The sequence below is a fragment of the Pleuronectes platessa genome, chromosome 23 (genome assembly GCF_947347685.1).
Source record: "Pleuronectes platessa chromosome 23, fPlePla1.1, whole genome shotgun sequence".
In the NCBI taxonomy this organism is placed as follows: Eukaryota; Metazoa; Chordata; class Actinopteri; order Pleuronectiformes; family Pleuronectidae; genus Pleuronectes; species Pleuronectes platessa.
Genome location: NC_070648.1, coordinates 6,457,064 through 6,483,033, shown reverse-complemented (window position 1 = coordinate 6,483,033; position 25,970 = coordinate 6,457,064). Strand labels below are relative to the sequence as shown.

At 42.8% G+C, this 25,970-nt stretch overlaps 1 protein-coding gene across 1 annotated transcript in view; it reads left to right on the top strand.

Moving 5' to 3' along the window:
- The window catches only part of LOC128430356 (phospholipid-transporting ATPase ABCA1), a 134,780-nt gene extending 110,055 nt beyond the window's left edge, over window positions 1-24,725 (top strand). The window contains exons 45-50 of the mRNA XM_053416399.1: window positions 3,734-3,875; window positions 4,713-4,847; window positions 6,761-6,864; window positions 8,657-8,749; window positions 18,102-18,345; window positions 22,674-24,725. Of these exons, the coding sequence (XP_053272374.1) occupies window positions 3,734-3,875; window positions 4,713-4,847; window positions 6,761-6,864; window positions 8,657-8,749; window positions 18,102-18,345; window positions 22,674-22,802 (847 nt within the window). The 3' untranslated portion in view covers window positions 22,803-24,725. The remainder of the gene's footprint in view (window positions 1-3,733; window positions 3,876-4,712; window positions 4,848-6,760; window positions 6,865-8,656; window positions 8,750-18,101; window positions 18,346-22,673) is intronic.
- The last annotated feature ends 1,245 nt before the right edge of the window (window positions 24,726-25,970 follow it).

Genomic DNA, 25,970 nt, shown 5'->3' with positions numbered 1-25,970 from the left:
ATGTCAAAAAATACCTTGACAGCATCAATAGGTGATTCAGGCACTTGAGCGAAGGAAGACTTTCTCTTCCTTATTTTTAGGAACACACGATTTGTGTTGCTGTGCTGATGTGCACATCCCAGCGTGGTGGAGCATGAGCTGCGGTTGGGTTGTGCATCCGACAGTTGCCACAGTTGTTCTCGTATAAATCTGGTATTTGACAAAGCAGAAGTGCTGAACGTTGGAAGGCTTAACAACTCATTGTTAATGTTGATTAATGCGGATAAAAGCGAAATCCAAGAGACCTTCAGCGCGAACAAAAAGGGGTAAGAGAGTAAAACAGATGTGAAAACGCCTCCTCTGCATTCAGCCTCATTATGCCTTCTGTGCATCGGCAGAGGAGAGTGATCGGCAGAGGAGAATATGCGGCGTCTCTTAAGTTGAAGTCTCAGATCTCCTGACAATTCCGTGTCTTATTTGTGATTGTGAGCTCACACGGAAAAGCTGTCCGTCTGTTTACCGCCCGGCGCAACTCCGCTGCATGCTAAAAAGTCAAGTTGGCTACTTGCGGTGCTCAGTGGCAACCAGCAGGGAGTTACTGATCCACGGAGTCTTATGATAGTCGAGGAACAACCTGACAGGAGCAGGAGACCGTGCACCTCAGTTGAGATTCTAAAGAGCGTATTGATACCAGTATGATAAATGTGAAGCTGGCTGGTGAGCAGATTCAATAATCATTTCTTTATCACCACTTTTGTTGCCCCACTACTTTTATCGCATCTCTTCATGACCTTTACTGTTGACAACATACAGAACCCGTGGACTCAATCTCTTTGTGTATACGTTTATGGTGTATAAACCTTTATACTCTATATATTTTTTTGCACATGCTATTGTGCAGTAGAGTCTGGACCATCCATCCCCCCCCTCAGTGAATTATTCTTGGACAATTTTGGACTAGTTAATGTTTTCCTGCTGTCAACAAATCTGATTCTAATTATTAATACCAATAAATCAGCAGTGGTACAGCAGCATAACAGAATAAAAAGGATTTGGCGCATCAGAATAAAAAAGTTAAAAATATGTTACATGCAATCTAAACATTGGGGAAATAGAAAAATAGGAGCAATACAGACATGGGGGAAAGAATGGGGTCAACACGAGGGAAATATAAAAACCGCATTTATTGTAAACAGGAAACACATTCAGCAGCTGAATCTACCAGTTTCACATACAGAGATATTGAAACATTGAAATTGAAATAGTTTAGCATACAGACTGAAAGTGGAGGAAAACAACAATTCTGTGCAAAGGTAAAAAAAACGAAAATAGCTCTACCTCCAGCACCACAAAACTTTGCTGTATAACAGAATACAATAATATCTTTTTACACATTTTTTTTCTTGTTTGTTAGTCCTGTGGCTTCTGTAATATATTTCCAATTTCTTTTTGTTGGACTCATTGTGTCGTTTTGTTTTTATTTGTTTTTATTTTTGCACGAGTCCATTATTTTATTTTGAAACCTCTTTCCTTACCTGTGTTTCCTACTTCCTTGATGACCTGCCTCGCCTTAACTAGATTCACCTAGTTAACTATTTGTATCTAGTGTTTGTTCACTTCCAGCTCCTCTCCTCAGTCTGCTTGAGTTTTCCACTGCTTGTCCTCCTGATATTCTGCCTGGAGCCTTCTAAGTTTCTGGATTCTACTTCCTGCCTGTTCACCTGCTCGTAAGTCAACATTAGGACATGTTCATTGGATCTGTCCTCGTTTGGCATCTGCATTCGGGTCCTGATTGTTTACAAATGGATACCTTGCTTAGATTTCACTTATACACATCGCAGCTGCTCAAAGAGAATAAAAAGAATCTCAGAGTAACAGCTCAAGGCCTCTTTGGCAGCTGGTGAACATCTCTGATCATGAGTCGTAACATGTACACCATGTATGAGAGAATGAGGAAGCTGTTCTCCAAAATAAACCCATCACCGGCTGCTTAAAGTTTGCCAAGGAGCCTGGAGCATGGTTGAATAGTTTTGGAAGAAAATGCAGTATTTTGCATGGAGTAAAAAAGGCCACTGGAAAGTTAAATAAATAATAATCTCGGCAGTGAAGTTCTGGGCCTGAACAGCTCGACATCACTTGAACATCTTGTAGAAGTTGAAGTTTGGTGATGGAGCAGAAGAATGACCCAAAGCAACAAAATATATCTACAACTGAATGACTTTAAACACAATCTGCAGTTTGCAGGGGCCTGATCAGAGTCCGAACCCTACAGTGGTTCTGTGGAATTAATTTAGAGGGGGGGGGGGGTTCACTCCAGAATTGGAATAATGTTCTCAATGATCCTCCTGACTGTGGTTCAGTTCTGATCCGTATCTAGAAGCTCTTGTTCGAGGTTATTGCTGCCGAAAGGAGATTCAACCAGTTACTCAACCTAAGGGTTCACTGCCTTTTCTTCCAGCTGCACTGTGTATGTTTAATGGCTGTGAAAGATTCTAATTGTCTGTGCGTTATTACCTTTACGCACATATTTTGACCAACTCATGCAGAAAACCAGATAATTCAAAAGGGCCCGTGCTTTTTCTCGACACTGTATATACAACGTATAATGGGTAAATTAGTAAGGTGCTGGTTGATGGAGCAGACCGGGGCTAGCTGGGCTCCCTGCTGCAAACTTTTATACTTGATTTGTTAAACCATGAGACGTATCTATCTCATAATTCCATGAATCTTTGTCAGCAGGTGGAATGAATACCTCATGAACCGGCTTCACACTTGGCATGTGTATTTTTAAGGGCGTAAGGCAGTGTAGGGAGGCGGAGCTTAAACACGCCTACCTGCCCAAATGGTTGTTATTGTAAAAGGTCAATTCTTTGTTCGACGCACAGCAGCAGAATCCGTCCAGCTCGTGCTACCACACTGAAAAGACGGAGCTAGTGACAGTAAGCCACGATGTGTTGTTCCTGAAAAGGCCGAACTCCCCTTACCGCACAAACCATTATCAAATCTAAAACAAAACATAATGTGTGATGAGTAAAGCTCTTAGTTCTCTGCCTCATTGAGACATAGCAGCCTGCGAACACATCAAATCACATTCACTCTGCCCGAGGCCGACCACTGCTCCGGGAAAATTACGTTTGAGGCGGAAAAATGGATCCAATATTATCTCTGAAAAAACAAAGCATCGATAAAAAGGAGGAAAAACATCAGCTGCAACGTTTGTCCCCTGCAGGTGGTGAAAGTATTAATATTGTGGATTGCAGAAAGGGCATGTTTTCTTCCTGCTGCCATCGTTTCCCTGCCTCTAGAGGGGGCATGTTGGTTTGCATGGAGCTGCATGCCTGGAAAAGATTTCAGAGATGGGATTTTGGGCGTTTGTTTGTTTGTTTGTTTGTCTGGAATGTGCAAATCAGCCAATCTCCTTCACCCAACTACTTTGGGAGATTTAGAAAAATGGAGTTTCACTCTCTCAGCTTCTGATTTTGTTCAGTTATTGTGAATATTTGATGAATCTTTCCAAGTGGATCAATTTTAATCAGACTTCTCTTTGTAATCAAACAGAGAGCTTGAATGGAGTGTGTGTTTGTGTGTGTTTGTGTGTGTGTGTGTGTGTGTTTCTCGGCCGTATGACTGCTTCCGATGTATATTTCATATCCCACTCTCTTGTCTCGCTAGAAGAATTTAATGCGGCCTTTAGAATCCATACCTGAAACATTGATGGCCTCCATTGTCAAATAACACGTGTTCTCTTTCCCAGCATACGGACGGAGATGAGCGAGGTGCACCAGAACATGGGCTACTGTCCCCAGTTTGACGCCCTGGATGACCTGCTCACCGGACGGGAACATCTGGAGTTTTACGGCAGGTTGCGGGGAGTGCCAGAACCCGAGGTCGCAATGGTAACCATTCATTCCTCCGCTGCTACTTGTTCTTGTAGATTTAAATAAGAAACAAGTTCGCTGACTGTTTTACTCTTGAAGCGAAATAGCAGGAATATGAGCAACAGATGTATTATTTCAAGCTATGTTCATTTCCCTTCAGAATATTTTCAGTGTCGTTTTATTTATTCTTTTTCAAACCATCAAATGGAAGGGAGCGCAGGGCGAAGCTGAAGCATGCGTCAAAGTGATAGATGAACCTCAATGGGAGAAGCCATACATAATGAAAACTGGCCAGTGGTAGAGAGGCAGCAGCTGTGGGTTGCGGCTCTACATTATTCAGCGTGCCTAGTGGTGTGGCCTGCCCTGTGCGGCCTCCCTGCACTCCACCCGCACCGCCCGCCTCTACAACAGTGAGATCAAACGAGAGAAGACGCTGGCGGCGACCAAAGGCCTTAAACTCTGCGCCAAGGCTTTGATCTTATAGCTGCGACCTGATTCTGAGCTGCTAGCAGAGCTCTCGGATTTTCACTGTGGCCCATTGTGGTATCGCCGGTCGGTTGGTGATCCTCCAACTGGACGTTTGTGTCATCATATTCGATAATTGAGACGTCAACATGTAATTTCAGACCTGGCGATATCGTGCACACAGGCGTTACCCCGGATAGTTTGACGAGACGTTGTAGAAATAGAAGTGGGAACAGTAAAGTACCTCAGCAGCCTGTGATTAGGGTCTTACAGCGACGCCAGCTGCCATGCTTTGTCCTTGAAAGCCACAGAGCTTAAATGCCAAAATATCCAGCGCAGAAACGCAGCGAACCCTTTCTCTTTTCTTTTTTTCTTCCTCCTCTTCAAAAGGTGGCAGAGTGGGGAATCCAGAAGTTGGGGCTCGTCAAATATTCCAACAAATCAGCAGGGACCTACAGCGGTGGGAACAAACGCAAGCTCTCCACGGCCATCGCCCTGATCGGCTGTCCTCCAGTCATCTTCCTGGTGAGCTCCAGCTTCACTGATGTCGTACTTGGCGAAAACGCGATACGCCTCTGTGTTATTAAGACTTAAAGAGTGTAATGCTTTGAATCAATATTTATGTGGTGCAGATGTTGGGATTACAGCAGATCAGTTCTTCCTCTGTCCAAACACAGAAGATGATGGAGTGTAGGAATTTATGCGTATGAAGCGTTTGCTTTCTAAATAGGGAAGTAGAGAAAAATAAGTTATGGGGGAAATGTTCAAATCCTCCTTGACTTTGCTGGAGGATTACAAGCACATTACTTGTGGATGAGCAAGGGGGGGGGGGGGGCGTATTTCAGAGGTCCCATACTGGTCGTGCTTTAATTCACATTTTCAGGAAAGAACCATAAAACACAGAAGTCCCTGTATGCATTCAATTCATATTCATATTCATCAGGACTTACTACTCACTTAAAAATAATTTTCTCACTGATGGAGGATTAATGAAAGCAAGACTCAGAATTTATTGCGTCACATGCTTCTAATTAAGTGGCTTTAATGTGAATGAGGAAGTTATGGCGGCTTTGAGGGTTCCCTGAAGTATGAATTTACATTAGGATTATTGCAAATTTTACCTTACAATCCCTGTTTCACCCATTAAACCACATTATCCATTATAACTTAATACAAAATTAAAACTTTTTTTTGTCAGTTTGTAGCCTGTAATAACTTCAAATGTCAAACAGATCTGCATTAGATGTGTTAAACGTAAATTATTTCAATTTACTTCAGAACGTTTAGACATACTGGATAAATCATTTAGGGGTGAAACACACTAAGAACGATTTCAAGGTTAATTACAGAGACAGAAAAAGAATCGGAAAAAAGCAACAACAACAACAACAACGTAGAAAAAAACTCTAACATTTCAGGATCAACTGAAATAGAACCTTAAAATAATAATATATAGTTCTGTTAGACATTAAAACTAAATAGCTAGGCTGAAATATATACACAAAACAATTCCACTTGGAATTCGGAAGGATTCAAATCACTCATAATGCCCGTTCTAACAATTCTCATCATGTAATAACTATTCCATAATAATTGACATTTACTGAATTATCTATCCAGCCATTTCTGTATCCTGGCTCAGTTCACCGGCTGCAGAGCTCCCCTATCCTAAACCTCCTTATTTACTCGGCTGAGCATGGCGAGCCTCTACTTTGAGGCAGCGGGGTAATGTGCTGTCAGTGTCTGTGTCAGCTTCAGCATTGTGCTCGATCCCACGGAGCCCAGGCCAGCCTTGAGGCGGTGCCACGTAGGGTTTGCACAGGGACACATTGGGCACGGTGATGGAAATGCCCCATGGGATTTGTAGGATTCTGCGAGCGAGGGGAGAAGCCGGCCAGGAACAGAACCAGGCAATGGACTGAGTACTGTCACTCTCTAATCGTGCATGGACAGACTAGCCCTGAGGAAAGAGAAACAGCAAGTCACTGTGGCACTGTGCGTGTGTGTGTGTCTGTGTGTGTGTGTGTGTGTGTGTGTGTGTAGATGGCTTCAGAATATGTCTCCATTGTGTCTGCATGTGTATATTCTGGAATCACTCAGATGTTATCTATGTAGTGAATGCCTGTGTGGGTCTTACATCTGTCCTGGCTGCCTCTCCTCTTATGTGTGTGTCCACAAACACAGATGGATGACAAATTAAAAGAACATTAAGCCTCCTGTTAATGTATCGGTCTTAGTCTTCTGGCCATTACTGGATGCATTGTTCAAGTTATTCCCTCTTATGATGTTTCGAAAGAGAAATCCACAGTTTTTCATTTGGGTTGACATTAACTGATGTGTTGAAAGTAGATTATCTTCTATAACCGATGTACCGTGATGTGAAATTACCAAAGTAAAATGTAATAGAAGCTGTTTTTAAGACTAACTGTTTATCGCAGGATGAGCCGACTACTGGGATGGATCCCAAGGCCCGCCGCTTCTTGTGGGACTGCATCCTGAGTGTCATCAGAGAGGGACGCTCAGTCATTCTCACTTCACACAGGTGAACACTCTCTCTTTATCTATTGATCGTCTCTGATGGATTCAAGCTTCACCCGCTCAAATGTTTGGACTCCTCGCAGAGAAAGTGGAGCCACCAATTTGTCCGTAAAATGAATGTGCACCGTCAATACCCCAATTATAATTGATTTGAGTTCCACTGTAGTTGAAAGATACTGTTTCCTGTGTAGCAGTTGCCATTTGTTGCCAGAAACACATTAGCTGCTCGACAGCTTTCATGAAGCATGAGGGCATATTGACTGACTGGTGCCTTTTCCTTTTTTTTTTCACCATGAAAAGAGAAACTGTCAATATCGGCGCTGGAGTCTTTTCATTATCCAAGATTTCCTGGAGCAAAGTTAACTTTCACAACTTTGCTTTCAGTGAGGGAAATATAATTAATTTCCTCCTTTTTTTGTGGGTTGAAACTTAACACTTGACCGGCCGAGTAGATATGGAAGATTAAATGATTTACGTTTGTGTTATCCGTGTTCCTGGCAGTTCACGGGAATAATCTGTGCTGCTGTTTTGTTTTGGAACACATGTCCCCTTATTACACGTGTTGCCTTCATCCAGAACCAAAAGCAATTGTTGATGTCCCGGCCAGTGTGGCAGAGCCGCATCCAATTGTCCATGGCACGGCCAGGTGGTTGTGTTTTTGTTAAGTGGCAGATTCACCAGGTTTCACGAAGTCATAATCCTAATTGTGCCATTCCTCAGAAGGGCCTCACAGGTTTCGCCTCCACTACAAATGACTCCAGCACCAACAGAGAAGAGAAACGAGATGACAAAAAGTACAGATGGTCCCTATCGGTCCCTCTAATGACCAAATATGTTTTCTGTTCGAGGAACTGAGGTAGACATGCAAGATGCTGAAACCCATACTTTAACTGTAAATAAGCAAAAGTCTATGCGTATCTACAGATCAACAAAATATGGCAAAGTTTATATTGTCTCAAATTGAATTGTATCCTTTCTACTTCTAGTCTAGGATTGAGGACATTATAGTAGCTGGAGGAGAAGGAGGGGCATCACAAAAATCCCTTAAATGTCTGTTATTGGTCAGAAATTGAGTTTGGACGTAATTGATGTGACGCACGATGTGTTTGAATGTGTCCTCAGATGCCTCGGTGTCTCTGCTCGTGAGCCTCCTCCATTTCCGTAGCAAAACAACATTACATTACTGACTCACTCTCCTGATGCAATAGAGCTCAACAGTGTGGTTCCGGAAGTCAGAAACCCAATTGATTTTGATTGACAGCCATAATATAACCCATCCAAGGTGAAGCAATGTCATATTCTCCTGTAGACGTCCAAATGATATCAACAGCGTTTAAAGAAAACGTCAGGGAGGAATATGACACTTCCCACAATCCTCAGGTGTAGCAGTGATGCCTCTGACTGGTGGAGCTCCGGGTCACCATCGAAATGTTTACCACATAGAACCTCAGGCTTTTAGGATGCATAGTTCTTTAGTCTTATAATAATTACTTACACAGTCTTGTAGCCTTGTCTTTTTCAAATATAATTTTTGCTCTGAATCTATAGTTCTATGTTCCCAATTCATATCGTAGCTGTTCTCCTTAGTTTTAGACTTAAACTCTTATAAGGTTTTCCTGAAACAGCAGAGAAAATGACTATAAATGGCCAGTCACTGTTGTTTTCCATAGGGAAAGACAGTAAGCACCCTCTGCTGGAGACTCCCCGGGCAACATACTCACATCTCTAAGGGAAAGGATCCAAATATCTGGTTTTACTGCTACATCTCATTTACGCCCGCTTCTTTCTTTCAACAGTATGGAGGAGTGCGAGGCCCTGTGCACTCGCATGGCCATCATGGTAAACGGTCGCTTCAAGTGTCTTGGCAGCATCCAGCATCTGAAGAGCAGGTAAGGGTCCTTGTTTTCCGTCCAGTGCATCAAATCCACAGTTGAATCATAAAGAAAAAGGAAAAATTCTTTGAAGCTTCTTGAACTGAGATGAAAGAAATCCTCGCCTCTCACCGATGTGCTCCGTTATTTATACTGTATGTATAAATAACACGGCCGTGTATATTGGCAATAAAAAGAAAATAGAGTATGATTCGAGTTCTTTCAAGGAAGAAAAGGAAATAATGCATATTCTTATTTTCTCATTTATTGCTACCCATAAAAAAAGAAGGGCTGTGCAGAGAGAATAATACAGTTGATCAACTATGCAGCACTAGTTGAACTTCACAAACTCCCTAATGCCATTGTTATTAAAGGAATAGTTTATGGTAAATATTCTTATATGCTTTCTTATAGCGATTCAGAATAGACGATCACTTTGGATTTCTTAAATTCGGAAAGTATCTGGATAATGTTTTAATTTGTTTTGCTTACTCGTTCCCAGCCCTGTGAGTTTTGGTTGACGACGCTTAAGAAGTCCCTTTTTGTTAGAGTCGACAAATCAACACAACTGCATTGATTTCACATGAAAGGATCCATAGATGAAGCCAGCGTGCAGAAGGTCTAGTCTGTTTCCCAAATCTCTGACCATTATCTCCCTTTCACCATTGTTTCCCTCCAGACCCATAAATTACATGTCCACCGTCTCCGTCCTCATGCACACCCTTAATAGGTTTTGTACCCGCCGCTTAATGTGTTTTGCTACGGCTCCAACACAGATATCTCCCACCCTTAACTCTTAGCACTCAGCGCCACTCTCCGATATTCAGCTGACATTTCCCAGGGCCAGGCACTTATGCCCCGAGCCCTGCGTGTAACAGTGAGGACGATCCATTATCTTAGGTACAGTCGGGTGACATTAGTACCACTCCATTGTGCGATCGTGTAAGAGGAAGGACATTACACTCGCTGCACACACACAAGAGCCAGGAATACGCGGTGGAGAGAGAGAGAGAGAGAGATCAATACACCTGGGATGAGGGGGTGGAGCAGACCATTTTTCAAGTCGTACAGGGGATTAGCGCAAAAGGCCTGGAGCAGCACGGAGGGGACAATGGGGTCAAGGGCATTTCCCATCAAGAGCGTTAATGTCATATCATCGGCCGTGTTTTTAGATCCCTCTGAGGAAAGGAAAAGGCAGAAAAAAAAGGGATGCTGAGCGGAGGTAGAGAGGAAAGGGGCTAAAACGGGAGAGCGATGTACCAATCAGTCTGCCCCAGATGTTGCTGTAATAGACAGATCCTTTGTGTCAATTACATCCTGCCTGCAGGGTGAAGAGCAGGGTGGTGTAAATAGTTTATGAACCACACAGGAGGTATTGGATAAGTAAGAGCTATTGGGGGGGGCAAACTGCAGAGAGGAGAACAGAGGGTTAACACGTGTCCCACTTCACTCTACATGCTATCAGGTACCGGGGAACCGCACTTCACAGGACGAGCGTGTGAGAGGAATCCATATAAGCATGACGTCGACACCCATTTCTTATTTTAGATCTCGCACGGACAATTTACATGCCTCTGAAATGCCATCGCTTAGTTCTCGCCACGCAGTGAATAATTTCTAATTAAGCGTCGCTATCTCCGCAGCGCTTTGTGTAATTAATGTTTCATGAGGTGTGGGACCCTGTTAATGACTGAAAAGGCAATTAAGGACTGTCTCCTCTGTTTTCTTTTCTCGTCACTATCCCGCCGCATGTTTGTGCTGCCATGTTGGCCTACCCCCCCCCCCCCCCCCCCCCCAGCCACACGCACCCCTCCCTGCTTTATTAACACGCGACCCTGGGCCTCATCAATCCAGATTTTTAGAAGTTGAAACGCCGTACGTCAGATATTTCACGTCCTCGTCCGTAATGTGGTCACGGAGGGGCTGATGGGAAGAATTCCATCAGTCGGTAGGGGGTTGGAGTAGAGAGGGCGGGGGAGGCCCAGGCAGGTTGCGCGCACCATTGTCGCACAACGTGAGCAGCTGACCTACAACGCTGACGGGGGTCTGCCTCCTCCTCCTCCTCCCGCCCCCCCACCACCCCCAACTTCTCCATCTCTTTTTCATCACGAGCGCCTGAAAGGAGTGCAGGGTCTCACCGCGGGGCAGCGCTCACATTTTGACCCCCCAATGCTCATATGTAATACATGTCCCCCCCTCCCCCATCACCCCCCTCCCAATACTCATCTCCTTGAAAACCCTCTCACTACATTACTCTTATTTATTCCTCCCGCCGCTGCTGCTCTCAGGTGGCGTGTACCGAACCCCAGCCGTCCACGTGCTTGTTAGTGCTGCCCCCTCCAGTCCGGTGGTAACCTTGTCTTTATCACTAAGATGCCCCCTCTGCCGCTCCAACAACCCCTCTGTAGATCAATCAAATCAGCCCAAATAATCCATTTAGACTACCTGAGAGGTGATTGCCGTGTGAGAGGAGCCGGGGATTTAGTTTGGGGCGTCGGAATCTGAAGAGCAGACTGGCAATTTTTTTTTTAAACTCATTTCTTATTTGCCTCCACGGTTTTTAAGAACATCCTCCTCTCCTGTCCCGATACTGAGCCCCTCAAATCAATCACGCTTTGAGGACTTTATGAAAGCCTGACAGAGAAAAAGTAAAGTTTGAAAAAATGTTTTTGCAAGAGGCCGTGAATGGTGCTTCGGCATCGCAGGTGTTAAGTAAACCCAAATGAAGTGGAGGAACCAATAAAAGCAGCTTCGAAAGCTCCCCCCTATAATCTTGTCAGTTTAGAAGGCCAACCGCTAGCCGACGCAGGATTTTTTTCCACTGATTGATATCGTTCATACTCCCGGCTTCGTAGAGTACCTCCAGTAAGTACACACCACAGCCCAGAGTCCTATTTTCTCCTTGCTTAAAGCACGTCATGTTATAAAAGTACGGGGGTAAAGTGCCTTTAATGCATTAAGGTAATGCACTGTGGGCGCGGGAGAGTTTTTACAAGAGCGGCGTCTGAAAGTTTGGATCGATCCCCCCCCGCCCCTTGAAGTTGACGTGGAGGAGTCCAATAAACTTCCTCTGCGTCAGCTCTGCAGGTGTGCCATTAACAAAATAGTGTACGGCTTTTAAGTATGTGTCACCGACAAAGATGGATGGCAAAATCATTCTCCCCACAGTTTACAATGCATCAGCGATGTAGGTGTTGTCAAGAGTGCAAGAACACTGACGCGCAGATGGTATACTGTGCGTGTACTGTATGTATCTCTGAGGCATCTTTAATGCTTGATAGATCCTAGGAATCTTAATTTATGATGGTATGTCTCTAGGACAGATCTTAGATTTTGCCTCAAGTCGAATATTCTGCAAGGATCTACATAAAGTCCTTCAGCGTCTGCATCAGGTGCTATATATCCTGGTATTTTATTAGCTCCTCGTCCAAGTCTACATGTTTAAAACGCCTGCGGTAATAACTTTTACAGGCCAGATGATGGCCTTCATGTAAGATTACTTCGGATACACAATCCCGTAGGCAAACACCTTGTAAATATACTTTAACGTAGACGCAGTCCGACACTACTTATCACTGAAAACTGTCACCAAGGGCACACCAAGGTCACGAGTACACTCTCCCCGCTCGTAATGACACTGCGAAACTTTGTTACTTGGAGGCAGCACCGTTTCCTGGAAGTATTAACTTGTTAACTAGCACAAAACCAATATTTTTTGTTTTCTGGAGCCTTCATTTTTGATAAGTAGAGATGATGATCTATCCAACCATTCTTTGTTCCTGGTTATTCTGTTCCCAGTAGAGATTTGAAATTGACTGCTGTTATGCATTCTTACATTGAAAAGTAAGATTACCGATCAGAAAAAGATCCCCTACCCATCCACCCCTCAACCCCTCGGTCCTCATCCTGACTGTGGAGCTCCTGCCTGGAGCTCTGTCAGGCCCCCTTCCAGGTACTAAGGAAGGTTTTTTGGATGACTTCCTGCCTGATCAAAGCATCAGACCACCGTGGCCACACCGTGACCCCTTGCCCCGCGTCCGCCCCCCCCCCCCCCCCCCCCCCCCCCCCCCCCGCAGACACAAATACAAGGTTTGGCAGTGGCGAGGGTGACCTTTCTCTACTCCCCCAGATGAAGGAAGGCTGCAGAATTATTGTTCTGCCTGTCATGCCCTTATCTGTGTCTGGCTGCTGTTTGTTTTAAATTACATGGAAGAATGACTTTCCAGCGGACCACGGTGGAGGCGAGGATTGAGGAAGAATAATGAAAATGAAGAAGAGCGAGCCGCGGCACACCGACATTGCAGTGACTCTGCCGTGCTGTGCCGAGCCGCTGTGTGTCTCTAATGTGAGATGTAGGATTAGTTGTGACTATGTGGGGGAGCGTTGACTTCAAGCATCGTCCATTAATTGTATTTCTCAGCAGTTGGATTCAACTCAACTCAAATTGCAAAGATCTTGGTTTTATATTATTATTATTATCATACATAGTAATTATCTGTCTCATGCATGCAGTGCTATTGTTGTGACCATACAGTGTGGTGCAGGCTCTGCTTAAAGATCCCAGCCTGCCTATCCCCACACAGTCAGAGTTTATTTGAGGAGAAACAAGACAGCGTATCAGATGAAAGAAGTTGTTTTGCTGTGAATATGAAGGCAGACTGGAAAAAGGATGAATATGAAAGGAAGACTTTTTCCCAAAGTGCTGCCTGAAGCCCCCGAGTAACCGCACCGAGAGAGGAAATAAAAGAGGAGGCGGGAGGGAGAGACAACGAGGAGGAACTAATTGATAAGCCCCTTTACTGTCACTAACAAGCAGCATTTCATTACCCACACTCTCTCCAAACCATTTTCGCCAAATGCTTTTGCCACAGTGCTGCCTGCCCTGATTGGATTTCTGTTTTTGGCTGAGCTTCCGGGTCCTCGGACAATGGAGCCAGAAACTGTAATAAACCCAGGGGGATGATGGTCCCAGTGTTCATTGCGGGATGGATTAAGCTCGGTGTGTGGCAACGGCGGTGATGTTGTGGTGGTCGTGGTGTCTGATTGCACACTGTGTCGTTGCCCCATCGTATAATAATCAACCTAAATGATGCAGCTTCGCAAAAAAAAGGTTTCACAACTGGATCAGTGTTCACTTAATGTAAAATGATGGTTCAAATAAATGAAGTGCTTTTGTTCCGGAGGAAGCTGGATATGAGTATTGTGTATTTACATTTCAAGTAAAACACCATCAGACGTCTTAAGGGACAGTGGAAGTTACAGCTGTTGCTGCAGAAGGATGCTAGTTGCTTTAAGGCCCTTGATTGTTGTAAATCTGGGAGTAGGCGATTATTCTGAATAAGATTTATAAATGGATGAATATTGGGATGGCATGATGCTAATACCGGTTTGTCTCATGTCCATAGCTCTATCTTTAGCATTGATCTTCCCCACGTTTCGTTTTGTTTCACTGAGACTGTATATAAAGATGGACGATGTGTCTCCACTTCCTCTCACTATCCAGAAATGAAAACAAAAATATATTCACAATACAAACGCTGCGTCCTGATTCAGCTGCTGCTCAACTTTGAAAGAACTATATAAACTCTTCTCTATGTTTACCTGAGACATAAAGTCCTTTAATCATCGGTTTGTTCATAGGGTTATTTCATTTTGGTGAATTTGTAATTCACTTCTTGCTACACTGAGATGTCTGGCTCGGCTTGTGGAGCGTCTCCATGATGTCCGTCTCCAGGGCCTGTGGGAACACACCTGAGAGAAGAGGCATGTTGACAAATGTGGAAGATCTGAGGCCGTGCGATTGGAAACATTTTGCAGGAGCCTGCTGGCAGAATATCAAGGCAGCAGCAGGAGCACGATTTGGGATGATGTCCTCCACGTTTCTCTGGTTGATAGGATCAAACTCTTTGATGCTACTTGAATTGATTCTAAGTGAATACAAGGCCAACACGTATCCGGCTCCTAATGTGGAGGCTCAGACTGCTTGTCGAATTTTTTCTGAACGTTTGCAGATAAAAGTTCAGAAGCTACTTTCACAGGAGGGTGCATTAGCTTGTTGACGATAAAAAAAAAGTCATGAATTACTAATGGTTTTGGCACAGATAGTTAGTATTTCTCATTTTGAGAATACAAATGTGAAATGTGTTAATGAAACTGGAGATTTTGTTTCCCGCCTTTGAGTTCAGCGCATTGAAACAGACTATTTTTTTATCCGTAACCACTTTGTTTAGGAACATAGCAAAGAGGAACCGAAGAGTACTCAGCTAGTCTCGTGTTTAATGTCTGTGTATTCTTTGTCTGATTTAATTTTTTTTTTTTTTCGATAAATTTGCATCATATTTCAGAAGTAGCATTGTTCTTCTTTACCTTGACAAAAATTGCTCCCCTTTCGTTCCTATTGTACCACTCTTTGAGGACGTTTCTGTCTTACTGTCTGTAACTTGTTCTGAATTATTATACCAGGGTCATTTTTGAGACCCTGTTTCTATGATTGTTTTTTTTTTTTTCATCTTTGGCCGACAAAGCCCCAGCTGCATTGAAAAGCCAAGTACTTCACGCGGATGTGCAGCAGGGCTGAGGTCAGTGTGAAGTACGATTAGGAACGGTTGAAGGGCCGTCCACCCGGCTGCTGCCTAATGAAGTGCTAACATCCTGATACTTGCTGTGAGGTGTGCTACATAATATGTCTCAGAGTTTCATGGTGGATGCTTTTGATCACCCGTGGTGTGCAGCCCCTGAGAAGATCAGAGGGCAGGCACGGCGCTCAGATCCCCCCCCCCCCCCCCCCCCCCCATATAAGCCGGGGGCAGGTTGTGGAGGGATTGCAAGATAGCAGGTCTGTTGCATCATATAGAAAAAGGAAACCGCCAGTCATTGCTGCAAATTGTGTACATCTTTGTATATCATTATCTCCTCCAAGGAGGTTATAGGCACGTTTCTCTACGTGCATGTTGTGTGTCTTTTTGCAACACATCTGCAACATCTGTCGTCAAATTGATGAGGTTGTTTATTTAATCCGCACGTTGTTGTTCTTTCCATTCGCCTGCGTCTTCTTAATGCAGTGCGTTGAGCTCTGTCGCCAATTGCAGTTTAGTTGCAAGATAGCATAAAAACAACTGAATGGATTTCATTTTGCTGAGTATCCAGATGAGGGATGGATCTAGGATTTTTATTTTTATTTTTTTTAATCGGTAACCCATTATCCAGGGAAATAACTTGGGGATCATGATGTAAAATTGGCATATTTAGGAGACTGATATCTAAGTGTGTGGAATTTTGTGCAACTTCATTGCTTCATTACACACTAGTTTTGAGATGCTTTTAGTTTCCCATGTCACAGCTAATTTTAAATGTGTGCATAATATTTATATGCTGCTATTTGTGGTTTAAATATTTTGTTCACTGCAGAATCAAACCACAAAACTAAAACCACCCACTTGTTTCCATTTCATCACCTCAGGCCTTTGTCAGAACCAGTTGTAGATCTCTTGACAGGAGAGGTTATGGGTCACAGTTGTATTGATGTAGCAGGTTATAGGTTTCAGATGTCAGCTGCTGTTGATGTACAATGTATCCTCAAAATTCCAGCAAGATTCGAACCCGCAAGTCCATTCACCATCATGTAATCCTAAAAGCAGCATTTAAAAGATACTGATGCGTTTTAAATGGAAATGAGTATTAAATAAGTAATTTCCTTTACAATTTATGCACAGTTACACTATTTTTGCACTGCGGAACTCACAGATTTAACCAAAGAGGCTGTGCTACCCATGGGGTCCAGTCATTGTGTGTCTCAGCACCAGCAGAGAGCTCCACTCTCCCTCTCACCCCCTCTGGGATCGCGCAGGCCTGCAGTTTATCCACCATATCGCTAATTGCCACTAAGGGGGCCCGTGACTCTCGTTGCATGTAGCTCGGCACTAGCCCACAATGGACATTTCCATGAGTAAATCCAACATTAGGGAATTAATTAGGTAGAAAACAATGGGTCATAAGAGTGCTAACGACAGAATAACAAGGCACAGAGTCTTACTCGGTGCTCACCAGACGAAGCATAGAAATGGGAAGATGCAGAACGCTAATTAGCTTTAGAGCTTAGCTACGGCCCATTTTCATCAGTGACAACACTTTATGTGCAGGATATTGTTCATGTTGTAAAGTTTTACCAGTAGAGCGCGTTGACATGTTTTCAAAACGATAGTTGTTCAATGATGCAAGGGTTCATATCCTCTCTGCATTAATTATCATATTGAAATTAGCTTGTTTGTCTTCAGACTTCTTTCATGGTAAAGTTATTAAAGCAGTAATATTTGATTTATTGTCACTTCAAGGCAGTGGAGCTAGATGCAAACTCAACACTTACACATGATCAACTTATTATTATTGTCACCAGCAGTTGGATATTTACATTAGAGTACGAGCTCGAATCAGGTCCAACACGCTTTCTGTTTATTGTGTCTGAACCCGACCCAAGCCTGATGTTTCCCTCCACAAACAAGTATATGCAGTATGAAAAAAAATCCAACCTGAATATCATTTCAACAGCCAGATGCCTGGGTCAGGTATCCTCACTCTGACTTACATGTCCGTATCACTGAGCAACTGTTCTGTTTGTATTTCTCAAGGCTTTTGCAAATTCATTATCATCCTTTTAAGTCTGTTTTGGTTTCCAGTAGCCCTTGAGGGAAACATCTGGCTCTGGGTTTCTCAGACCCATTTATGCTGGAGACAGATGCCGGCTGCTGCTTGAAGCAATGTCGATGAGTGTTGAGCCTTAATGGTGACGTAAAACCAGTAAAATGAGCGGAAATATCCTTAAACTCTCCTTCGAGTGGCGGAGTGGAGTGATTCATTTCCATCAAATGATTGTTTCAAGTGACCCCTTTCACATTATATCTAATTTGAACCATTATTCCCAATAAAACATAATAATTTGTGCAGCCTATCATAGGTGTCTCATGAGTTATTGCTCTTTGTGGCAGCATCACCCCGACATAACGTTGTTTCTGTGTTTCTCATTGTTTTGACCCTGTATAGACTCTAAACTGATATCCTGTGTTTTTTCTGCTTATTACTTGATTCAAATGGATGCTTTCCTTTTCATTTGCTGGAGGGAAATTGTTATTGCACCTACTTTTATGTGACCTAGCCACTTTACTATATACTTATACTCAGGTATACAAAAGTTTACTTAGTTGTTATTGTTCTTCTGAAGCCACTTTTGCTCTCAACTGCCTGTGACTCACCTTTCCTCCAGCTCAGCGCGTCATGTAATGACCACAGGAGATAAGTTATTACTGGCCACATGTTATTTGCTTGCTTGTCGCCCCTGTCTTTGCACTGAATGCTTATCTGAGCTCGCTCGTTGTAGATTTGGAGATGGCTACACGGTGATCGTGAGGGTGGGCGGCTCTCCTCCGGCCCTGAAGCCCGTCGAGGACTTTGTCCTGCAGACCTTCTCGGGCAGCGTCCTGAAGGAGAAGCATCACAACACGCTGCAGTACCAGCTGCCGTACACACAGGGAGCACTGGCCTCCATCTTCAGCCAGTTCACCATCCACCAGCAGAGGCTTGGTGTGGAGGACTACTCTGTGTCACAGACCACTCTAGATCAGGTAAGGCCCATGGAAACTCTACTATTGTTTGTTGTTTTTCTTATTTCTGTAGATTTTTGAAACCCTGACTCAACAGAGGAGCTAATTATTGAATATTAAATATGACTTGGTTGATATTTCTCAGGTCTTCATTGTCTCTGGATCAAATAGACACATGCTTAACATTGTCCATCCATTCTTACTCCTATAGAAAGCCAGCAGTACATGTATTACTATCTATAAACCTATCTTCACTACTAGATACAGGTGAAATGTATTTGCAAAACACTAACAAGGCCTTACCCACACAGAGTCCATGCTTTTGTAATAGATGCATTGTATTTACGGTTGCGGTTTCCAATGAACAATTAACCACAGTTAAAACTGTGTGAAAGATTTCTGCATTGCCTTAGGTGCTCGTAATCTGAACTGGAAACCTTGTTCTTTTCCAAAAGGTTTTTAGTCAAGGCACAGACGCAGTGATGATTCAGTTCTAATTCAAATTGAGTGTTATTTCCCTGAATCCAGAGGGGAGAGCTGTTTGTTCTTCCCTTGGACAAAAAGAAGGGGAGCTGAGCATGGGAGTGGATTTGTTCAGTCTTGTTATAATAATGCCCGAAAGCAAAATAAGAATTCTAGCTGGTTGCAGCTCCAGCAGAAGCAGAGGATGTGCAGTTTGACTCGAGATGTCACCTCTGACACAAGCAGAATATAGGTGGGGGTATCTGGGGTCATGTTCTATTGTGCTACTGTAACTCTTTGGAGTAACGGCTCAGTTTAATACATCATTAGGCCGTTAATCAATGCATTTAGCATTTTAAGTGCTCTCAGTTAATGCAAGTCTGCTCATTCCAGGAGAAGATTTAAAGGATTTATCTCTGCCCACACATTGTCTTCTCCCATTTAGCCTGTCAGACTGACCAATGAGGACCACGCAGACTTTTGTGTAGCTATAGTTCAGCCACCAGCTCCCAGTATTGATCAAGACTGAGATTATATATATATTTATGCACACACACACACACAAAGTCCCCCCCCCCAGACAGAGCCCACATTTTATTCCTGTCGAAATTCACCAGCCGACTCTGATTGTTAAGATATGGACTCGCTTCACCTTGTGTTTTTCGAAATGGCCCCGGGGATCTGATGCGATCAGGCACTCTGAGCAGAGTGTGAGTGTGTCTGGTCTTGCAGGCCCGCCATTAGCTCAGCAGCAGATGACCAGGTGGGAGGTGAGGATGACCTCGGAGGGGTCCGGAAAGGTCATCGCTGCACTCCAGCATATGGGGGGGGGGGGGGAATAACCTCTTATAGGATAAAAAAAAAAGAAAGAAATCCAGACCGAGACGTGAGTGCCTGACTTGTGTGTGCATTGTGTTGCCATGACCAACTCATTGTTAATTCAAGAGGAAGCCTTTTTTCAACAAGATTTAAATATCGTGAGTACCCTTCAGGGGTAGAGGAATAGAGGAAATGTTAAATGCTGTAACCCAGTCTGGTTCATCATCAGATTTTCATACCATTACCTCTAATCTTGAGTAATTTATTATCTCTATCTCGAGAAGCTTGCCCCACATTTTGCATTGGTCAATATTCACCAGATCAGAGGTAGTAAATAAATCAGACCTGGACCAGTGGGGTCACAGAGGGGACGACAGTAGAACCTGTTGAGACCGAGACAGTCACCTTTCAGCAGGTGATTTATAGAGAAGAGCCTTGACCTATAGTGTAACACCCGACTTGCACTACAATTAATATTGATCCACGCAGCCTGGAGCTCAGGCCTTATCGCTGATGGCTTAGACAGTGCACAACAGAACGGGGCCGTATGAAAGGAAAATGTGACTCTCTGAACCGTCTTTCAGGAGCAGATTGTGTGGCAGGATTGTGGAGTGTTTGCTGCTCTGTGTGTTGACAATGGTCCACAGTGTCACCTCTGCGCCAGTGAAACAGCTGATAGGTCCGTCACATCCACTTTAAAGCAATGTTAAGTTTAACTCAAATGTGGTTTAACTGGAATGGATTGTGCCAATTTTCTTTCTCAGGCAAGGACCCTTTAAGAGGTAGAAAATATCACCCACAGAATACCCCACTGTTTTTCATTCTAGTAAAAATCTGTTCCAGCCCTTATGAATAAATTTGAAAAAAACAACTTGAATATAACTGTAAAAGCCCCAATGCCCTGAGTTGCTTCCAACAGTTATATAGAACAGGTCAAACACAACAACGTCTCAGTGAAGTTATCCTAGAGTGTGTAGGAGTTTTTTATTTAGGATGTATTCAAGTCTAAATAAGTGTAAAAATATCAAATATGAGAGATTTATAATGTTGTACAAGCCACAATGAATTATATTTCATGATGCAATTTTTACCCTGTCTTAATAAATTGTTAAAACAGTCAAATAATCCTTAAAAAATCTGCAGAAATACTCGACTCTTGCTGTGAATTTGCCTGAGCTGCCCATAATAACTTAAAATGGAGAAACTACTTTTGCAGCTTTAAACTGTGTCTAAGAAAATTCAATACATGAGGCACACAACCTGTGCCTCCCTTTTTAAATCTTTTTTTAAATACACTTTGCTCTAAGTTTACTTTCAGAACAAGACTCTAGCAGACTTCTCAGAGTCAGTGTACCGTCAAGGCAGTGTGTCAACATGTGAGCGCCATGTATCTGGGCCATTTCACATTGTGCTCGGACTCCTGTGACATAAAGGGGAAGTTAATTGGGTGATTCAGTGTCCTTCACCTCCTCTGTTCTGCCTCGACGGCCATCAAATAAACACCCAATGCACCCTCTGTAATGTAATTAATGCCTGTATCCATCTGTTATTAAGAAAATGTCACTCAGCAGCACTGGCGCATGACTCTGCGGCCATGAATGGATGGTTGGCTAAATACAGAAAGTATATTAAGAGGAAAATCACATCTCTCAGCCGGGGATGGATTCACCACGGTCGTCTCAGTCAAAAACGCTGTCAGCTGCATCATTAAATCCTTTTCAGAAAGTCACTTGTACATTCTCTTACAGCCTTGACTATGAATACGAAATGCTGTGCATGCCTCGGCACATCAAGCCAATATCAGCCGCTGGCAGGGTCAGAGGCCGACAGAGATGGGCAGACGATGTATTTGTTGCTACTGTCATTCTTATCCTCTTCCTCATTCTCCCCTGATATGATGGCTTGACAACTCTGACCTTGATACACACTGCCGATGGTCTCACATCACACAAACACAGGCGGGCTCCGGCCTGAGGCGTGCTGAAGGTGTGACTCACCTCTTACTCATGAGGCAGTCTCCTGTTAGACTTCTTCCACACCAAACCAGCTGCCAGCACCAGGAGCGTGTACCTGCCAGTTTCTTTGTCTGTAGCTTAATATCTCTACAGTAGGTGCCCCAGTCCCCAAAAAAATCGTTATTTGTTTGAATGAAATCTTAGGAACTTCCTCAACAGAGCTAGACGCCCACTGTGCATTTTCCACATGAACAAGAGATGTATCTTCTCATACAAGTCAGAGAGACAAATTATATTTACATTTTTTCAAATTGCCTCCTGTCCCTATTTTCACTGACAAACAGGAAATGAGGAGAAGATGCATCACATTAATTGAAGAAACAACTCCTTTTGTTCCAAAAATCAAGTTTGCAAACTCTAATAAGACTTTTTCTTCTCTGTAGTTAACATGACTTTATCGGGACACAGATTATATTCATGGGCTAATTAAAACCAGAAGTTTCAAAGGCAGACGGGATTGATCTTTATTTCCCCCTCTTTATTTTCTGCAGCTTCTCACAAACAAAAGCCTGAAAAGATTCTATTGTTCATTTCTGTTGATTTGCGCCGACCCCTGTATTTATTCTCTGTCCCGTTTAATTTCGAGACGGGTAATTTTTCATGGAAACGCTCATTGAAATTTTGAAAAAATACAATCTAGTAATTCTCGTGTCCTTTTATAATCACACAGCCCCTGAAAAGCTTTTTAATGAAAAAGCAATGTTCTTATCATTTCACACGACCCTCTTTGTCGCTTCTTTCTGCAGAGTAAAAAAAAAATCGCTGTATAGTTTCACCCCAGCTAATGCTAAGGGAACAAAGACAGAAGCCGGGACTCCAGCTATGTTTACGGCACAATGAAATACACACAGCTTTTTAAACGGGCGACAAGGAGAGAAGAAATTGTTTTATTCTCTTTCTCAGCCGGTCAAAGATGGCAAACTGGCGTTCACTAAGGGTTCAACTAAAATTTGAGGGGCAGAGTAAATATCTTCAGGCCCGTCAGTGTGCTATAAGTGTTTCTCTTGCTTTTTTAAACTTTAAGTATTTGTCTCCTTGTCGTTGTGATTCCAGGTGTTTGTGAATTTTGCGAGGCACCAGCACGTCGAGGAGGAGGCTCAGGGCTACGACAACCCGGTGGACACCTCAGACGAGAAGCCACTGTCGTCTCGGAAGATCTCCCAAGAAGCAGAGAAGGTGTAACGCCCATGAGGAACACAAAGCTCCTACAGCAATATACACAAAATCTAAATGTAACGTTTCTGATGTTCCAGCCGGGAGTGATGTACAATATTTAACCCTTATTACTGCAATGTGCATAGACAGGACCTGCAGAACTATTCTGAACCCACCACATAAATTCCTTCCACTGATCAATACAAAAAATCTATCGGCTGTAAAACCTGCAAATACCCGCTAATGTTAAGTTCTAATTGTTTGTAAGGTCTACATGGCAACTTATGTCCACCCACATTTAACCAAATAATCATCTTTAAAGCAACAAATCAAACAAATCTGAAATACAAATGTCTTGAATAGTGGTGAAACTGGTTCTCTTCACCTGCAGCACTGATTGTATTGTCTCCACCCAGTGTGGACGCCACGTTATGAGTGGATCTGGAGTCAGATCACGCAGCCACGTAGTTGCAATGTTGTTTTTACAGACGTTCCATTTCGATGAAAGTATACTGTTGATCTTGATATGTACCTCAAGAGAGTGCACGGGCCAAACCATCCCTGAAAGCATCATGGATTGCACAACAACCAGGAAACCTCAGCGCTGACTTTCAAATTGAATTGCAACATTTTTTTACATTTTAAAATGTTGCTTGTTCTGTACGTTTACTTTGGATTTTAACCATGATATTATGAGCTGTGAAATTCAGTACTTATGGCTTATTATTGATGACACTGAATTAATGAGGTCAGATATTTGAAGCACTCCAAAAAACTTTGATCACTGATTTTTAGATTTTAATGACACAAACAAATTAACTCAGCTCTCTTCAGAGCCTTTCTGATGCCGCGTTAAATTCGGCGATCGGTAATTAACTTTAGCACTGAGTCATAAGGCATTCTGGGTATCGGCACTGGTGTATTGATCTGTGACCACCAGAGATCAGTGGCAGAACTCTGCTGATGAAGTGAATACGTTTTTGCCACAGTGAGCCTTCCAAACACCCGGTGGAAATACTGAAAACTTGATTGAAAACGGGTGATGACTCTGCATAGCAATGGGCCTCATCTGCAAAGTTAAAATGTCTTGGCTACGATGCACCATGCAAGGACATGGAGCATCTTTAGGGGATTGACCCTTTGCAAAGTCCTGCCTCCTTAGTGACTGTAGAGCTAGTTGGACCTTTTGTTCTGTAAACAAGATGTTATGGTAAAGAACCTGGAACCCCAAACTGGTTCCAGTTAATGCTATGGCCTGAGATGTAACTCCAGACTAACACTGTAGTTGACGTATTGGCTTTGTAGCAGGATATGTTGACGTTCCTACTCCATCGAGTCACGAAGCTGTGATTGGATAATTATTGCTCAGGGGAGGTGCTTAGTGAAAGATAATATATAAGATACAAATATTTTTAAACTCGTATATTGTTGTAATTTATAAAAATTTTAACAAGATAATTATAACAATGTTTGCAATATGTACTTATATTGTATTAATATGTATGTATGAACACAATCTATAACTTTAAAATAGTTATTTATTGCTATATGTTTACTGATGTCATTGAAAGTGTATTAATGGTATAAAATCAGGGATGTCAGGGATTGCTCCCTATTGAAATTCCATATATATATATATATATCTGCTATATATGTTATTGTTGATACCATCCATATTTGGGCATTGATTTTTGTACTGAAGTACTGTTTCCATGACGCTTCTATTTAAAACCATAAAGCTCTTTTAATGTTGAAGCTTACAACACTTGGCACTTCACTGTAATTTGCTGCTCAAGGCGCTTCAGGGTTTACTTTCAGCCTGTGACATAATTTGTATGCTGTGCCTACATAACCATCATGTAAAGCAAGGAATAAAGAATAATGGAACCTCTTTGTACTGAATGTAACTTCTTGTCAAGACAAAGGATTAAACATTTGCACCAATTGTAATATGACTCAGAATTGTATTGTATTTGGTCATTGAAGGTCTCTCTCGCTCCACAGTGTACATACTGTTCCATTGTCTCGTCCTTTTTTCACTCACTCTCTCTTTCTGTGAGTCTAGTTTTCAGTTGCAGGTTCACGTGGAGTCTCCCACACGTCCGTCCAGTAGCTCACACCATGGGGGATATTGAGTTCCCACTGCAGTACAATGGGTAAGTTCACTTTTGCAGAGTGGCCTCCTTCTCATATTTTAGCTGCAAGATAATGGGAGCTTATTTTATTTTCACTTAGGCACTTTAAACGTGGGCTTTTTACCCCATGGATTTCTGCAAATTGAAACGCAGTGTGGCTTAGGTTAAAGCAAGTTGTTTAATTATTTAGATTTCAAACTCATAAAATATGTATCTCTATTGTTTTGGTGAAGACTGGGTTGCATCACAAGAGGACGGGGAGTAGAGGGGAAGTATGTGCCTCTCCGGGAGTGCCTACCACATCACAAGATGGCTGCCGGAAACACTACATCTCCCAGAATGCACCACTCTGGGAGGTTCCAATGCATCAGCCCTCTCATTAAACCCGGAGCTCAGGTGTGGAGAGAGCGAGAGCACAAAGGACTGGAGATGTGACCGAAACTAAGTTGGGAAGGATCCATGTGAGGAGCAAGTTAATGGAGCCTACGTTTTCCTTTTGATGAACTCTTATGTTTTATTTCTTGTAAGAAACCGGATCCTTTGTTTAAAAGCCTATTTGCCTGCTCGGCCCTACTGGCACGCACTGCCCTTCACCCTGCTTGGTGGTAAAACCTCTGGTGATACCACAACTGCTAAATAATTCATTAAAATGACTTGTTTTATGTAATTTTCAAATCACTTCCAATTCCATTTTCTAGCCATTAACCCCACAAAACTGAAAACAATCAAAAGTCAGCAGATTCAAGGTTCTGCTCTACTTCTCAGTCTAAATATTATAGAGAATTATAAGGTCAGGAATGCATATTGATAGTTTAGTTTTTTTCTCTTAGCTGCAAATGTGTTTTGTTGTTTTTGCTTGTGAGTCACATCCATGAAGGAATAGCTGCAGTCCTGTATGTTTCATATTGTTTGAACAAAAGAGGCAATTTGAAGAAGTCACATTGACTCCAGGAAGGTGTGATGAACATTACTCACTATTTCATATAGGCTTTGACCAAACAATAATTTTATTTAATTGATAAAGTAAGTAAATCGTGATGTAATAAGTCAAATATTGTAT